The sequence below is a fragment of the Stegostoma tigrinum genome, chromosome 18 (assembly GCF_030684315.1).
Source record: "Stegostoma tigrinum isolate sSteTig4 chromosome 18, sSteTig4.hap1, whole genome shotgun sequence".
Lineage (NCBI taxonomy): Eukaryota > Metazoa > Chordata > Chondrichthyes > Orectolobiformes > Stegostomatidae > Stegostoma > Stegostoma tigrinum.
In genome coordinates this window covers 41,137,448-41,156,676 of record NC_081371.1, presented here as the reverse complement: position 1 = coordinate 41,156,676, position 19,229 = coordinate 41,137,448, and the positions used below count along the sequence as shown (strand labels likewise).

The 19,229-nt window shown below is 39.9% G+C and overlaps 1 protein-coding gene across 3 annotated transcripts in view; it reads right to left on the bottom strand.

Annotated features, from left to right (window-relative positions):
• The window catches only part of LOC125461000 (protein O-mannosyl-transferase TMTC2), a 190,388-nt gene that overhangs the window by 12,957 nt on the left and 158,202 nt on the right, over nt 1-19,229 (bottom strand). For all 3 annotated transcript variants that reach the window (XM_048549261.2, XM_048549264.2, XM_048549262.2), the window contains exons 9-10: nt 17,641-17,722; nt 10,678-10,792 (exon numbers count right to left, since the gene is read on the bottom strand). In XM_048549261.2, coding sequence (XP_048405218.1) covers nt 10,678-10,792; nt 17,641-17,722 — 197 coding nt within the window. The remainder of the gene's footprint in view (nt 1-10,677; nt 10,793-17,640; nt 17,723-19,229) is intronic.

Here is a 19,229-nt window from a genome sequence, read left to right as displayed (position 1 = left end):
ATCAGCCTATAATTTTCCATCTTTTGCCTTGATCCTTTCTTAAACAAGGGAGTTACAACAGCAATTTTCCCATCATCTGGGGACTTTCCCTCACTCCAGTGACTTTTGAAAGATCACGACCAAAGCCTCCACTATTTCCTCAGCCATCTCCCTCAGAACTCTAGGATGTAGCCCATCGGGGCCCGGAGATTTATCAATTTTTAGACACTTTAGCTTTTGTAGCACTTTCTCTTTTGTAATGCTTACCGTACTCAACTCTGCCCCCTGGCTCTCCCTAATTGTTGGCATACTACTCATGTCTTTCACTGTGAAGACTGACGCAAAGTACTTATAAAGTTCTTCAGCTATTTCCTTATCTCCCATCACTAGCCTTGCAGCATCAATTTGGAGCGGCCCAATATCTACTTTTGCCTCTCGTTTGTTTCTTATGTATTGAAAGAAGCTTTTACTATCATTTCTAATATTACTAGCTAGCCTACCTTCATATTTGATCCTCTCCTTCCTTATTGCTCTCTTTGTTATCCTCTGTCTGTTTTTGTAGCCTTCCCGATCTTCTGATTTCCCAGTGCTCTTGGCTACTTTATAGGCTGTCTCTTTTCTTTGATACATTTCCTGACTTCCTTTTTCAGCCATGGCTGTCTAATCCCACCCCGGATAATCTTTCTTTTCTTTGGGATGAACCTCTGTACTGTGTCCTCAATTACACCCAGAAACTCCTGCCATTGTTGGTCTACTGTCTTCCCCGCTAGGCTCTGCTTCCAGTTGATTTTCATCAATTCCTCTCTCATGCCCCTGTAACTACCTTTATTTAACTGTAACACCATTACATCCGATTTTGCCTTCTCTCTTTCAAACCGCAGACTGAACTCCACCATATTATGATTGCTGCCTCCTAAGTGTTCCCTTACTTTAAGGTCTTTTATAAAGTCTGGCTTATTACATAGCACTAAGTCCAGAATAGCCTGCTCCCTTGTGGGCTCCATCACAAGCTGTTCCAAAAAGCCATCCTGCAAACATTCCATGAATTCTCTTTCTTTGGATCCACCGGCAACATTATTCACCCAATCCACCTGCATATTGAAGACCCCATGATCACCGTGACCTTGCCTTTCTGACATGCCCTATCTATTTCTCGGTGCATCTTGCGCCCCTGGTCCTGATCACTGTTAGGAGGTCTGTACATAACTCCCATTATAGTTTTTTTGCCTTTGTGGTTCCTCAATTCCACCCACACAGACTCCACATCCTCTGACCCTATGTCATTCAGTGCCATAGATTTAATTCCATTCTTAACTAACAAGGCAACCCCACCCCCTCTGCCCACATCCCTGTCTTTTCGATATGTTTTGAATCCTTGCATGTTTAACTGCCAGTCCTGAGCTCCCTGCAACAATGTCTCTGTGATGCCGACCACATCATAATCATTCAAGAGGATTTGTGCTGTTAATTCATCCACTTTGTTGCGAATACTACGAGCATTTAGATAAAGTGTCTAAATTTGTTTCTCTCACCAAAGATGCTACCAAACTTTCCGGATCTTGCCATAATTTTCTGTATTTTTTTCCATTTTTCACCAATGCATTACATTGCTTTGTGCATCATGAGTTGGAACCTTGATTGTTCTTTCCATCCCTCACCTCAAATCCAATTATGTCAGCCTGACTATCAGCCTGACCAAGGCTCATTAATTTAGAACGCATAGAAATCTATTTGGTCTGAGTAGCTCACACAATTATGTTTTCATGAAAAAGCCTGCGCTGACCTAGTGAGAACATTATCTGTTATTAGATTGTTTTGCAACTTTCCTTAAAAATTTGACCACGTTTATGACACTAATGTGTTTGACGAGTTGTAGTTTCCTTTGTGGAGACTATTGAGTGTTTGGCAGAACTGCTTGAAGGGTAAAAGATTAATATGATTTGCCATGCACTCTGAATATATTTCCATTATTCTCCACTATTCCATAGCATTTTTGCAAACAAATTAAGAAAAGAATGCCGTCTGAAATTGTTTTGATTCACTATTCGTTCACCTCACAAACAGACTTCTGCCAAAAGTTTTGAATGTCTCTGCTACTGTTTCATCGAGAAATTGAACATAGATGAACAGCATTGGAACAAAATCTTTCAACACTTGCCAGTTAGTACAGTTCCAAGAAATGGTCCCACATGAGAAATAATATTATTATTCATAATATTAGATGCCAAATATAGATCTATTGGAACAATAAAGTAGATTAATGTTATATTTCTGGCTTTAATGTACCCAATTGAGAACTATTAACAGTTCAGATCCTATGATCAAGGTCTTTTGCTGGTTTGATGAAATATAGCAATTAATTAACAATCATTTAGAGAAGAAAATACAGCTAAAATATTTGCAATAAAGTTTTATCAACTGAGTAAAATCTGTGACTAAGCATGTTATGAAATTCCTCAATTTACTGCTCAGGCATAAAACTAGAAATTAAAATCAGTTTGTTCGTATAATGGGCAGCTGTTTTGCTAATCAATGTTACAGCCATTTGACGAGATGAACAATAACCTTGTTAATTCAGCAGAGATAAAATAAAATGAAATTTACCTACAGAAACTTTTACTTCATAGGATCATTACAGTTTAGAAGCAGACCATTCAGCTCATAGCATCTACACCAACTATCCAAAGAGCAGCCCTTCAGACCCACCCCATCTCTGTAACCCTGCATTTCCCCTGGCTAGCAGACCTAGTTCACACATCCCTGGACACTACCTGCACATCTTTGGACAGTGGGAAGAAACCAGAGCACCCGGAGGAAACTCATGCAGACATGGGGAGAACGTGCAAACTCCACACAGACAGTCGCCCAGACCTGGAGTCAAATCTTGGTCCCTGGTGCTGTGAAGCACATGCTAACCACTGAGCCATGTGCTGCCCTGACACTGTGCTCTCCAACTAACTTGTTGGTTGTCCAAAAAAGGATGATTGGTGTGGAGGAAGCAACTATGAGTGGCACAAGGAAGTTTATTAGAATGAAAATACGTTGAGTGGTCAGCCAGAAGGGTCAGTGTTAGAGTTGCACCTGTCAATACATATGCAGTGAATTAGACCGGAGGATTGTAGGAATAGTGGTGAAATTTGCTGAAATTGGGGCTGTGTCAAAAGAGTGTGGGGACACAGGGAAGCTGGCAAAAAATGCCAGCAGGATAGGCAGATAGGTGCAAATTCAATGTCGAAAAGTATGAAATGTTTAATTTGGAAGTAAGGATGTGGAAGGAAATATATATATCTATATACTAAATGGAGAAAATAAAATCAAGTGACCTAGATGCACAAAATGCACATTAAATTTGGCTGTACACATATTTAAGGCTATTAGAAAAGGAAAACAAAATGCCTTGATATAACTGCACGTAAAGGTTTCAAAGTAACATTGAATTTAAACCAGACCCTAGTTGTGCCACGATAACGCATGATCAGGAGGATAGAAAAGCATTGGCAATGATATACCGTTGATTCATTATGGATTTACTGATTTACTTATGGTTATGAAAAGTAGCATATGAACTAAGAATCATCAAGTAATTTATGGCAGAGAAGGAGGTTATGCAGCCCAATGAGTCCATGCAGCCCCGACTGATCAACACAATAAGGGAAATTATGGATGGATATAAGTGCTGGTTCTTAGAGAACATCACTGCCCAACACTGTTCTACCAGTTCAAAAAACAACAAATTTATGACAACATGCTGCTTTCCGTTCTAAACCAGTTTCTCCTATCCAATTGTACACTGGGTCTTATATTCCATAAACCTCAATTTTGTTAATTAGTCCTTTCATCTGGTACCTTGTTGAATTCTTTCTTAAAATCCAGACAGATAACATCCACTGAATATTCTTAATCAACCTTCACTGTAATTTCACCAAAGCATTCAATCAGACTGCAGGAGTATGATCTGCCTTTCACAAGTCCATTTACTCTCTTTAATTAACTCAAATCTCTCCGAGTGACTGAAGATTTTTCTATGTTTCTGGACTTCAAAGTTTTATCCACCAGTGATAATAAATTAATTGGTCCGTAATTGTGAGGACTGTCTTTGGGCCCTTTCTTGTATAACGGCATCACTCTCAAATCCTCTGGCACCTGGCCCATGTATAAGGAAGCTTGAGAAATTAAGACAAGCACTTCTGCTTGTCCCAATCCTTTAGCAGAATGAGACACTACCATTGGACTAGGTGGCTTACCATATGCACAGCCAGCTTTCCAGTAACTATTCCATTCACTTTTCACAATTTCAGCACTGTCATTCTTATACTGATAGATGGTTAAAATTTTCTACCTTACAATACAAGAAAGTTTAAATAATCCAGCCTCTTTTCCGTGCCCCTGAAACCCCTTCTTGTCCCTTCTGTCCCGAGTAGGATCCAATCCATTTCTTAGTACTGCTTCCTATTTTCATGCAGGGAGAGGACTCTTGGGTTCCCTTTTATGTTTATTGTCATTCTGTTCTCACCTTCTCTCTTTTCCAATCTTATTTTTATCATTGCCTCCACAATCAATGGTGTTCGACATGGTTCTCATTTCAACAAGACATGCAACATGCACACTCCTTTGTATTTAAGGAGTTTTATTTTGGCTTCCTTCCCTTTTACCCTTGTTGGATAGCACCTAGCCTGAAGGATCAAATACCACAGATTGATCCATTGCAGATTTTCTCATCAGTCTCATTTATGAATTTAGGTTCCTTCTCATTTCACTTTAATTTGTCTTCTTCCAATTTAGAAGTTCTATATTTGACTGTTCCTTGTTTATCTCCATTAATCTAAAGTTTCACATACAATCATAAGACCATCAGACACAGGAGTAGAATTAGGCCAATCATCTCATCAAGTCTGTTTCGCCATTCGATAATGGCGGATATGTTTCTCAACCCCATTCTCCTGCATTCTCCCTGTATTCCTTAATACCCTTACTAATCAATAATCTATCTATCTCTGTCTTAAATGCACTCAATGGCTTGGCCTTCACAGCCCTCTGCGGCAATGGGTTTTACAGATTCACCACCCTCTGGCCGAAGAAATTCCTCCTCATCTCAGTTCTAAAGGGTCATGCCTGCATTCTGAGGTTGTGCCCTCAGGTCCTAGTCTCCCCTGCTTGTGGAAGCATCTTCTCCACATGCACTTTTTGCAGCCCTCTCAGTATTCTGCAATTTCAATGTGACTTCCTCTCATCCTTCTAAACTGCATCAAGGACAGATCCTAGCATTCTCAACTGCTCCTCATACAACAAGATCTTCATTCACAGAATCAACTCCTCTGGACATCTCCAACGCCAGCATATTCTTCCTTACAAATGCGGCCCAAAACTGCTCACTGTATTCCAAATGCAGTCTGACCAGAGCCTCATACAGACTCAGCAGTCATATCTAATCTTGCCTTTTGAAATGAATTCTAGCATTGCAGTTACCTTCTTAAATGCCAACAGAACTCACATATTACAAAGATCACCGTTACCCAATGTTTCCCCACAGTTGGTTAGTCCATTTGAGCTGTATCATTTTCCAACAGCAGACCAGCAATTCCTCCTTTCCAGTTGGATTGAGAGCATACTGATCAAGGAATTTTTCTGAGCATAGCTCTGTGATTCCACCAATCTTCTCTTCCCTAACTTACCCTGTAACATTATTCCAATCAATATTTGGGTAATTAAAAATCTTCAGTGTCACCAGTCTAGTGTTATTGTACATCTGTGAATTCCCTGTGAATGTCTTCCTCTCTTTCTCTTGGTCCCACTAATTGAAGGCCTATAAAATGCCTAAAATTTGTCCTCCCAACTCCAATCAAATGGACTCTACCCTTGACCTCTCAAAGGAGTCCTCCCTTTCAAGTATGACAATATATTTCCTAACCATTATTGCAATATAACCTCCTTTTTGTTCCTTCTCTATCTTTACTGAAGGCATACATTCTTGCACTTTACAGCTGAGTCCTCACAATTTTGTTCCTCACATCTCTGTTGTTGCCACAGTCATCACATTCCCACATTGCTATTCGTGCTTGTAGTTCACGAACCTTATTCACCGTACTTTGTATGTTTATGTGCTTTTACTGTCGTCCTGCCCTGACGAATTTCTTTGAACATTAGAGCTTTGAAGTTTGAGGTTGACTAGTTAGAAGTTTATCAATGTGACGAAGGGTTTTGAGTGCTCAGCTCAATCGTTGGGGCAAAGAACAAATGTAACATAATCACAAAACAAATCTATTCGCACAGCAGACATTTTACAATGTTAAATTCTCTGCTACAAATAATTACTGAAGCAGAGGTCATGAATTATTTTAAAAGGGAAATTAACAGTTGTTTGAAAAAGACAAATACTAAAGAATGCAGAGATAAAGATTGGAATTAAGTAGGTGACAAATCTGAATGCAAACAATATCAATGCAGACAAAGTAGCATCGTAGTTACTGGACAGGGTACTGGATTATGAGTTAAAATATCATTGAACCAGTATGAATCTAAGTTCTGCAAATTAGCTTGTTTTGGTGGTGATGATAGTAAAAACAATAGCTCAAAGTTTACTGGTTTGCAGTAAAACCAACTTATTCCTTAATATCCATCACAGCAAGAAAATGACAATCCCTGTCTTCTCTTCCATAACAACGTAGTCATAAGTAGTCGTGAATTTAAAATATCACCTTGTCAAGGTTGTTCACATTCTGGGAATAAAAATAACATATTACATCTATTTTAGCAAGGTTAACTGCACTTTACAATCTAAGTTGACATATGTTACATTTTTCCTGCAAAATAAATACCAATATCAATGGACCAGATTTATGCAATGATTCATCTCTGTAAAAGCCACCTCCACTCAAAGATGCACATGTGTGAATGTGCCAGTACAAGAATGCAAAACACTTTGAAATTTGGCCGGTAATTTATTAACAGCACATATATTAAGCCAGGATAAACATGTGACTTCAAGACTCCCATTCAGACAGTTTCTACTTGACTTGATCCTTACCCGTGGCTTTGATCTCCTAACCGGTGCCATTTTACTCTGAAATGGCAGCCAAAACTATGTTGTGTGACATGAATGAAGCGTCAAAGCTAAAGTATACTGTTTTCATTGCAGCCCTAATCTAAACTTTTACAATAGTCACAGAATGATCTCAACTAAAGTTTATTTTCAAATTCTGATGTTTTAACATTCATGCCAAGGGATTTTTAATTTCTGCAAATAATCACTTCTCCTTAGACTCCCTCAACATCAGAAAACATTAGAGCGCATTCCTAAGATTCAGACAGATGTGTTTTTGTACTTTTGCAGCGGAGTGCACTTGCAATAATATTGGTGATAAATTCTCCATTCTAAGGTGATATCAGTTCAATATGTTTACATTCTGACCTTGTTGTAGTTTCCAGAGGTTATGACAAACTGTTCTGACTGTCCCCACCCTCAGCTTATTGTGTAGCATCATTAATAATTGGGTAAGGGATCAGTTGGCCTTAACAAGAATCTTACACAGAAGTGGCTGATGATAGCAATGTAAACCCTTGGCTAAGCATTTAACAAATTATTCAGGAAGCCAGTAGGATTACTTCTTAATGTCATATTATTCTATGTTATACCTCTAAATTATCAACTATAATACTTGTCATGCAAGATTTATGGAAACATAATTATGAATTTGAAGTTATGTTCTATTGGAAATATTAGCTGTATTCCAGGGGAATTAAAATGAATCACAATTCTTCACGCGCTATTCTTTAGCGCTTACTCGCACTAACCTGTACACTATTAAGTGTATTTTCACCAGGAACCAAAAAACAAATCAGAGTACAAATACTGCTTTTCAAAATTCCCCAAGCAATGTGAGTTTTTGATAATTTTTCTAATTTTTTTTTAAACTTGGGCTGAATATAAAAGTGAATAAAATGCTGCAGTGTCTACTATGCATTGCAATTATGATGAATAGAATAACTTTGCAAAAGGTTATTTAAAAAGTACAAAGTGAACTTGTTGAGTTTAAAAGGGGTGAATGTTCAAGCATAGGGTTTCATTATATGCAGGTGAACCAGATACAGCCCACAATTACATCAATATTCAAGATGTCCACTTTACATGCTTAAGCATGTTTTTGTGTAACACAGGAAATGGGAACAGTAGGAAGCCAAATGGTCTCTCAAGCCTGCTTCACCATACAATTAGATCATGGTTATTCTTCCCCTGTAATTTCAATTTCCTGTTCTACTGTCATATTCTTTAATTAGTGTCCAAAAAAAATCTTATAAATCTTAGAGACAGTATGAACTGCTGATGCTGGAGTCAGGGATAAAACAACATGGAGCTGGAGAAGCACAGAGCAGGCCAGGTAGCATCAGAGGAGCCGAGAAGTTGACGTTTCAGGTCAGGATCCTTCTTTATTTGTTTGAAGAAGGGTCCTGACACAAAATGTCAACTTTCCTGCCCTTCCCATGCTGCCTGGCCTGCTGTTCTCCTCCTGCTCAACACTGTTTTATTTCTTATTGATCTTAGCCTTGCATATTCTCATCAACTGAGCCTCCACTATCCTCCATGTAGAGAATTCCAAAGATGCATAAACCTCTGAACCATATCTTAAGACAACGGTCCTCAATTCTAGACTCATCAGACAGGTAAAGTTTCCCTCCTTGTCAAGTTTTCGAATAGTTTTAAGCGTTTTTGTGAGGCACAGACAACTATTTTATCTCAGGTGAGACCAATTAAATCAGGTGAGATATATCCTATTTTTGCTTATTCCAGAACAGTGCATTCTTTTGAATTTAATAAATAAATGAGGACATATACAAACAAACCTAAGTGAAATCTGACAGTGTATTCTATAAATGTGGATGTGAGTTTGCTCGCTGAGCTGGAAGGTTTGTTCCCAGACGTTTCGTCACCATTCTGGGTAACATCAACAGTGAGCCTCCGACGAAGCGCTGGTGTTATGTCCCACTTTCTATTTATCTGGTTAGGTTTCCTTGGGTTGGTGATGTCATTTCCTGTTCTTTTTCTCAGGGGATGGTAGATTGGCTCCAAATCAATGTGTTTGTTGATGGAGTTCCGGCTGGAATGCCATGCTTCTAGGAATTCTCGTGCGTGTCTCTGTTTGGCTTGTCCTAGGATGGATGTGTTGTCCCAATCAAAGTGGTGTCCTTCCTCATCTGTATGCAAGGATACGAGTGATAGTGGGTCATGTCGTTTTGTGGCTAGTTGATGTTCATGTATTCTGGTGGCTAGCTTTTTGCCAGTTTGTCCAATGTAGTGTTTGTCACAGTTCTTGCAAGGTATTTTGTAGATGACGTTTGTCAAATGAATTTAAAAGACCCTATGCAGACAACAAACAAAACAAACGTCATCTACAAAATACCTTGCAAGAACTGTGACAAACACTACATTGGACAAACAGGCAGAAAGCTAGCCACCAGGATACATGAACATCAACTAGTCACCAAACGACATGACCCACTGTCACTCGTATCCTTGCATACAAATGAGGAAGGACACCACTTTGATTGGGACAACACATCCATCCTAGGACAAGCAAAACAGAGACACGCACGAGAATTCCTAGAAGCATGGCATTCCAACCGGAACTCCATCAACAAACACATTGATTTGGAGCCAATCTACCATCCCCTGAGAAAAAGAACAGGAAATGACATCACCAACGCAGGAAATGACATCACCAACCCAAGGAAACCTAACCAGATAAATAGGAAGCGGGACATAACACCAGCGCTTCATCGGAGGCTCACTGATGATGTTACCTAGAATGGTGACGAAATGTCTGAAAACTAACCTTCCAGCTCAGCAAGCAAACTCACATCCAGAACCTCAATCTGAGCTACAAATCTTCTCAAAATTCTATAAATGTTTTTGCTACAGTCTGGCCATGTCAATAATTATGAATGTTGCAACCTTAAAAGCAAACCTGCATTTCTCCATCAAATGCTGATCAATTTGTTCTTTATTTTATTCTGGTACAAAATTGTATTCCGTTTTTAATCCTCAAAATCTAAATACAATTGTACCAGGAGTTAATGCAGCATTTAATGTTGGTCTATTGCCCCTGGAGAAAGAATTGACTCAAATTATAGGCCAAATTTTTCTGGATTACCTGCATATTGTTATTTGTGAAATGATACTCTCGAAATGAAGCCAGCATTTGTAATGGATGCAATTGTTTCCAACTGTGTTTTTATCATCCCACTTACGACTCCCAGTGAAAGCGTATACACATTGCAAAATAAGTTACTTCGGTCATTTACAAGTGAACTTTATCAGAAGACGACTAGCTGTAAAACTATATAGTGTATCATTTCTGTTTTCCAAATACTTCATGCCAGCAAAGCACTTACTACAACCTGCCCTTCAGAGCCCTCTACGAGGTCACATAGACCAAGTATATATGTTTTTTTTAAATGTTTTAGCATACAAGACATCCAAGTTAAATTAAGCACAGAGGGAGGCAGAATTACTGCATGATGCTGCTGCTTTTTAAAATAGATTTGAAAGTCTGCCGCATTGAAATATTAGCCCATAATTCTTTCCTTTTTGAAAAAAATGCTTATTTTCCCTCCAAATTATGTCTGATAACAAAATCCATAGTGTCCAACAGCCTAATTCAAACTGTATTTCATGATGCAATCCATTAATAAGAAAGAACTAACCTGAGCATGTGGGCTGCATTAAAGACAACATCAAATTCTGTGCTGTCCAGTTCAGCTGCTCTCTCTGCCATCTGAGCAGCTTCTACCAGACGAGATTCCTCTAACAGAAATTGACCTGTGATAAAACATAAAAATGCAATTTTTTTTAGGAACAGAACATTGACAGTGTCAATTCCTTTTCAATCAGCAACCTATCTATCTGGGGTCATAGCTTTACATAACCTGATAAAGATCTAACCATGCTGGTACTCCATTGTTTCCTGGGGAGTTCCTATTTGGCTTGCAAGAAACAATACCTCCATCTGTCACTTACTACGCAAAAGATGCCAAGAAACTGAATCAGGGAATCCAAGCCAGCTGTCTTGACTTCAAATCTTAAGGCTATTTCTCCATAGAAAGGTTTTGAAAGAAGAATTTTAATATTGTGGATTTTAAAAGCAGCGTGTGCTTTCACATGTTTCTAAAGCAAAACAGAAGATATTGCATGAAGGATAGCTAATCTGCATTTCTTTTGAAGATACCAAATACAACTAGGAACAGCCCTGAGGACCTCCTGAACACCTGAACAGGGCTGGCAAACTGTTTAAAGTAAAAATGCTGCACAGAATAGCATACAAAATAGGGGCAGAAAATTATTGTTAATAATGTTGTATAAAATTCTGGAGTGAACAGTTAGTGTAAATCTGCCACAATTTTACCACCTCCAGTGAGATGCCACCACCAGAAACATGTTCCCCTCCCCTCCCTTTTCCACCTTCCGCAGGGACCATTCCCTCTGGGACACCCTGGTCCACGCTTCATTCACCCACAACATCCTCGCAACAGCCTTACGGCATCTTCCCCTGTAACTGGTTAAGGTGCAACACCTGCGTATCTCCTCCCTCCCAGAATCCAAGGAACCAAACATACCTTCCAGGTGAAGCAATACTTCACCTGCAGTTCCTAAAATCTAGTCTACTGTATTCGCTGCTCACAATGTGGTCTCCTCTACACTGGGGAAATGAAGCGTAGACTGGGGGTGACCACTTTGCAGAACATCTGCATTCTGCTCGCAAAAAAGACCCTGAGCTACCCGTTGCTTGCCATTTTAACGTACCACCCTTTTTCCTGGCCAACACCTTGGTCTCTGGCTTGCTGTAGTGTTCCAGTGAAGCTCAATGCAAGCTGGAAGAACAATACCTTACTTTCCACTTGGGGACCCTGCAGCCCTCCGGACTCAATATCGAGTTCAGTCATTTTAGGGCCTAAACTCTCCAATGTCCTAGGCCCCTACCCACATACCAGACCTTGTGATCACATAGTATGCCATTACACACCACTTGTTGCTAGTCACTAACAGTTCCCATTAACAACTATTCACCCTTGTGGCAAGATCGGTATCAACTCCTTTGTCTGTCCAACTATTCTTCTGTCTCTTTAGGCTCTATTCTGTCATTTACTCCCTACCCCACTCTCCTCCCCTATTTTCTGCATATAAACTGATATTATCACAGCTACCATCAGTTCTGAGGAAGGGTCACTGGACCCGAAATGTTAACTCTGTTTTCTCCTCCACAGATGCTGCCAGACCTGCTGAGCTTTTCCAGCAACTTTGTTTTCGTTCACAATCTAATTATTTATGTTTCATTAAGCACTAGTAAGAACTCTTTAAAACAAAATATTCAGCACTTTAATGTATGAAACATGGCTATTATCAAGCCATTAAATTTATTTCACTTCCACTGATCTGAGGTTGACAATGACTTCTGAACACTGAGTTTGGAGAGACACCAATGTTGGTTCAAAGTGTACTTGTATTGAGGCAGAAGGTTGTGTGTTCAAGTCCACTCCAGGAATGAGACACAATCTCTGCAATGATGTGGGAATGCTGCATTGTCAGCAGTGTTGTCTCTCGGATACATTTTAAACTGATTGAGGTCCGAAGGATATCATGGCGCAGTTGTGAAGGAAGGCAGGAGAGTTCTCTCTGGTGTCCTGGATAACACTTATCACTCAAACAACACTACTAAAACAGCTTACCTGGTCATTATCAATTCACTGTTTGTGAAATCCTACTGCTTACAAATTGAACACTTTGGCCAGCAAAGAGTGAGGGTGGCACAGTGGCTCACTGGTTAGCACAGCTGCCACACAGCACCAGGGACCTGGGTTCGATTCCATCCTCAGGTGACCGTCTGTTTGGAGTTTGCACGTTCTCCCTGTGTCTGCATGGATTTCCTCAGGGTGCTCTGGTTTCTTCCCACAGTGCAATGATATGCAGGTTAGGTGGATTGGCCATGCGAAATTGCCCACAATGTTCAGGGATGTGTAGATTAGGTGGGTTATGAGGGATGGGTCTGGGTGGGAAGCTCTGAGGGGTGGTATGGATTTGTTGGGCCGAAGGGTCTGTTTCCACACTATCAGGATTCTGTGATGATTTCCCACATCATCATCATGGTGATGAATTTTTTTTGTCCCATATAGTACTTTCAGATGTTCTGAGATCATGAAAGGTGTGATTTAAATTACTTTTCTTCATCCTTTTATAAGACATGGCATCACTGGCAAGGCAAGCATTTGTTGTCTACTCCTAATTGCATTTGAATTGAGTGCCTTTCTAAATCATTGTTGGAGGGAATTTAAGAGTTAACCACATTGTCGTAGGCCTCATATGTAACCCAGAAAAATTAAGGAAGGCAGAATTCCTTCCCTAAAGGACATTAATGTCCAGATGGGTTTTTAATGACATTTGCCAATAGTTGTCAAGGTCAACATTCCAACTATATTACCATCCCCGCCAAATTCTTTCTCATTTATAATATGAGCTAGTTTAACATATTCAGGCTCTGCAATTACATAGAATAGCAACAAAAAAAAAGCCTAAAGTGATGATCTTGTAAAATACTTAGCTGTATTATTTCAGTAAACTTAATTTTTTATGTCACTAATTTTAGCACCAGTAGGATTAATACCTCAGATGGAAAAAGACAAATATGGCATGAATGCATTAAGAATGTGTCTGCTAATGTTTGACAGTGTCATCTCAAGGCCATGAGGCAGTGTGATTAGTTACCAAAATACAGGTGAGATTTCTTTCTTTGTATACTCTCATGCTGTCAGTTATTGTCAATGATGTTCCATTGAATTAATAGAAAAATTAACTGACAGTGGTAACACCTATGGAACATGCTGTGCCTAATCTGTTTATAATAAAATTCAAATTCAAACGGGAAGGCAAAAGTAAAATTTATAGATATTTCAGTTTCTACTTCAACATTGAATGGGGAGGTGATGGCCTAGTGGTCTTACTGCTGTACTGTTAATCCAGAAACGCAGATAATGTTGTGGAGACATGAGTTGGAATCCTACCTTGGCAGTTGGTGGAATTTGAATTCAATAAATATCTGGAAGTAAGGGTCTAATGTTAACTGTGAACCCATTGTCGATTGTTGGGAAAAACCCATCTGGCTCACTAATGCCCTTTGGGGAAGGAAACAGCCATCCTTCCCCGGTCTGGCCGACATGTGACTCCAGACCCACAGCAATGTGGTTGACTCTTAATTGCCTTCTGGGCAACTAGCGATGGGCAATAAATGCTCCCTAGCCAGTGACACACTCATCCTAAGAACGAAATTTTAACAATTGACCAGGCACTTTTGAAAGTCAAAATTTTTCAATCAAATGTGTCCTTCAGTTGGAACTGCCCAGCTGTATTTATGGCCATGTGGGCATATTGAATGTCCTTCAATTCTGCTCTAGCCAATTTATGAAAATAAATGTGATCTTTACACTAGATATATGTGCGATGCTGCATTTTGGAAAGGCACATCGGGGCAGGGCTTATATGGGAAGGTCCTGGGAAGTGTTACTGAACAAAAAGACCTGGGAGTAGAGGTTCCTAGTTTCTTGAAAGTGGAGTCGCAGGCAGATAGGATAGTGAAGGCAGCATTTGGTACGCTTGCCTTTATTGGTCAGTCCACTGCATAAATGAGTTGGGAGGTCATGTCACAGCTGCACAAGACATTGGTTCCTCCACTTCGAGTATTGCACACAATTCTGGTCTCCCTCTGAGAGGAAGACTATTGTGGAACTAGAAGGAGTTCAGAAAAGGGTTGCCTGGTTTGGAGGGTTTTGTGCTATCGGGAGAGGCTGAATAGACGGGCTTATTTTTCCTGGAGCATTGCAAGCCAAGGGATGACCTCATAGAGGTTTATAAAATCATCAGGGGCATGGATAGAGTAAAAAGGTATAGTTTTTAACTCAGGCTGTGCGAGTCCAAAACTAGAGGGCATAGGTTTAAAGTGAGAGGGGAAAGATATAAAAGGGACCTTAGAGGCAACCGTTTCACACAGAGGGTGATGTATATACAAGGATCTGCCAGCGGTAGTGGTGTTACAACAATTTAAAAGGCATCTGGATGGGTATATGAGTAGGAAGGATTTAGAGGGATATGGCCCAAACGTTAGCAAACGGGATTAGATTTATATCAGATATCTGGTCAGCATGAACAAGTTGGACATGCTGTACATCTCTATGAGTCACTAGTATTTTATTAGAATCCCGACAGTGTGGAAACAGGTTATTTGGCCCATCGATTCCACACCGATCCTCCAACGAGTATCACATCCAGACTCCTATCTCTGTAACCCTGCATTCCCCAAGGCTAATCCACATAACCTACACATCCCTGGACACTACAGACAATTTAGCATGGCCAATCCACCCAATCTGAACATCTTTGGACTGTAGGAAGAAACTGGAGGAAACCCACGCAGACACTGTCCAAACTCCACACAGAGAGTCATCTGAGGTAGAATTCAACCTGGACCCCTAATATTGTGAGGCTGCAATGCTAACCACTGAGTCACCGTGCCATATTTTACATTTCATTCCCGATCTCAGGGATTCTCGTTAATAACTTAAGTTGCTATTCGGACCTCATTACTAATGGACACAGAGCAGCCAAAGGTGATTTGACCTCATGACCATGCAATGAATTGCATTTCACAATTAGCACATAGTAAATAGTATTTGCAATGCAATGTCATCCCATGTTACATATAAAACTTGACATGATACTTGCTGACAGGATGTTTCCCCTCATGGGAGAGTCTAGGGCATAGACTCAGAATTAAACAGTGCTAATTTAAGACTGAGATGAGGAAGAATTTCTTTTCTCAGAGAGCGTTGCAAGTCTTTGGAACTCCGTGCAACAGGGACCTGTGGGGCCACAGTTCTTGTGTATATTTAAGGCTAAGATAGACAGATTCGTGATCAGTTGGGGAATCAAGGATTATAGGGAAAAGCTAGGATAGTGGAAACAAGGAATTTCAGATCAGCTGAGATCCTATTGAATGGCTGAGCATGCTCAAGGGGCCAAATGGCCTACTCTGTTCCAATTTCTTGTAGTCTTATCATTTTATGGTCTCTAAGAAGACCAACTATGTCTAAATGGAATTCAACCTATAAATTATACTGCAAACAATAATACAGAAGATGGTAAAATAAGATTTCACAGGCAAAATCCTCACCTCCAAATTTTGATCATGAAGAGGCTTAGAAATTTATTTTTGAACATTTTATTTAGCCTACTTATCAATAATCAAGCAAAATAGGTCAAAGGCACTTCATTGCTGTTAGATGAAATCCTGGAGCTTCCAATCTAACAACATAGTTATTGCAGCTGCATCTCAAGGACATCAGAAGTTCATGAAGAAGGCTCAACGCCACTTGCTTATTCTCAATTAGGGTTCAGAAATCAATGCTAAGTTTGCCAGCAATACTCACATTCCATGAACGATTTTTTAAAAGATTTAAGCATGATGACATCAAATTGCAAGATGAAGTTAATTATCATTTTTAAAAGCTGTCATTTGAATTTTCTCAATTTTTGGCAAAATGTTTCGTCAAGTGAGATTTCTAGTAGCCGGTCTGTCATGGCGCACATCAAATTTTCTCATGCAGTCTTTTGTTCTTCATCTCATTAATTGAATAATCCACTTCTTTTGTGTCTGTCTCTTGGAATCATGTGGCAGGAGAGCACAGATTGCTCACTGTTGCCAGAAGTTTAAGATGTGTACACCACAAATGCCAAATTAAAACCCATCTCCATATCACTTCAGGTGCTGCAAGCCAGGAACTTCCCCTCACATTGAAATGTTCCAGTGTTTTCCCAAGAAAACGGCCCAGAAAGATAATGTGGCTCCCTGCTTTGCAGTTCGTGACATAGAGATGCTGGTGGACAAGGTGGTACAGAGGTGGGACATTCTTTTCCCCGCTGATCTGCAAAGGAAGCCAGGCAACCAGACTCGGCTAGCCTAGACTGAGACAGCAGACTGGTCAGTGCAGCCTTCCAGATGAAGCACAATGTCCAGTGTTGCGAAAAGATTAATGATCCCCTGCACCCCACAAAAATAAGTGCTACCCTATTCTCTGTTATTTGACACTTTACAACTGATCGATCGCACAATGGAAGACTTGAAAAAGTAACTTGTGCAATCTCTAGTGTGGAGCATTGTGCAATATGGGTTTGAAAATAGAGCCACAAAAAGGATGTGAGAACAGAAATCTCGGTCAAGGTGTGAGTCCTACGAATCAGCTGAACAGACTAAAGAAGAAATGGATTATCTGTTTAAAAAAAATCAAAGTTCCACTATTTCATGGGTTTTAGTGAAAGTGAAGAAACAGAAACTGCGAAAGTACAAACATTGAAGGTCAGTATTACAAATTCAAGTCCCTTTAAGGGTCAACATTTATCCCCATTGACCAACATCTCCAAAACACATCAGCTGTTCACTTATTATTGTTTTGTGGGACTGTGTTGTGAAAGCGTTATTGTTACAAAATAAAAGTCCCTACTCTAAAAATTAGTTAATCGGCTGAAATGGTTTGTGATATCCTTAGGTCATGCATCGTGTTGCATAAGATCTTCCTTCATTCTAAAGTTAGGGCCAAGTTAGACACTTTAAACAAAAGTTAACTTACCATAATGCATGTAGCAGTTCCCTTTTGTAGGATCCAGCTGGATAGATCGCACAAAATATTTTTCAGCTTCTTCCTTACGTCCCTGTAAATTACCAAACAGATCTTAATTGAGAAAAGGCTTCAATATCTCAGTTTTCAGCTTAAATTGCTGATCAGCAAAGCAAAGACCCTGACTAGAATTATTTTATTGTGTACAATTAGCTGATTCTAAGCACACATTACAAGAGCACACTAATTTTGTTTATATATGAATGATTAATAATATCTTACGCTTTATACAGGCATGGAGCTCTACACCATCAAAAAAGGTCATTCAGCTCATTGCAGTAGTCAAAAACAACAAGTTAACTGTTCTAATCCTATTTTCCAGCACTTGGCCCAGTAACTTCCATGTATTGACATTGCAAGTGTACATCTAAATATTGCTTAAACATTGAGCATTTCTGCCTCTACTATCCTTACAGCCAGTAAGTTCCCACCACCCTCTGAATGAAAATATTTTCTTCACTTTCCCTCTGAACTTACTGCCTCTCTCCTTATCAGTGCCCCTTCTTCATTGCTTCTTCCATTGAGAGGAAAACTTCTTCCTGTCTATGCCCCTCCTAAATTTATACATCTCAATCATGTCCCCACCTGCCCCAGCCTCCATCAGTCTCCTCTGCTACAAGGTGTCAAAGGCCATCATTTTAACATCAATCTATACAAAATATATTAATGCTTGATAAATGTAGCTCATGTATTAGCCATGCCATAAACAGAATTTGCTGACATATTTTGAATCAAATTCTGAAACACGCGCATTCAAACTCATATGTTCCAATTGATTAGATTCCCTACAGTGTGGAAACCGGCCGTTCGGCCCAACAAGTCAATACCGCGTCTTGAAGCATCCCACCCAGACCAATCCCCCTATAACCCACACACCCCTGAACTCTACAGGCAATTTAGCATGGCCGATCCACTTAGCCTGCACATCTTTGGACTGTGGGAGGAAACCAGAGCACCCGGAGGAAACCCACACAGACACGGGGAGAATGTGAAAACTCCGCACAGACAGTTACCCGAGGCTGGAATCGAACCCAGGTCCCTGGTGCTGTGAGGCTGCAGTGCTAATCACTGAGCCACTGTGCCACCCTTGCTGAGTTCCAAAGTCTCACTGTAACCAGCAGGTTGAGGATACAACCTTCCAAATGAGGATACTTACAACCACTAAATGGTATAACAAACATCAATGAGAAAAGTTTACAGAAAGTTCAATATCCATGTTGTTCCATGTCTTAAAGAATCTAACATGCTTCACAATTCCCTGCACAGCATGAGCTCAGATCATCCTGTCAATTTAGGGTGGACGGTTGCCTCAAAGGAAATGAAACAGGAGGCTTAATCCATGGTTGTCTCTGTCATCTAACTAACTCAAGATGCTTGGGAAGAAGGTTTTTTTTTAGTTCAGGATATTGTGTATGAAATGGAGGAAAATGTTACAAAGAGGAAACAAAACAATATAGTGTATATACGTGAGCTGCCAACATTGCACAATTTTCCTTAAAAGATAGTTTATTCTTAAAAGAATATTGTTCTCACAAAATTGG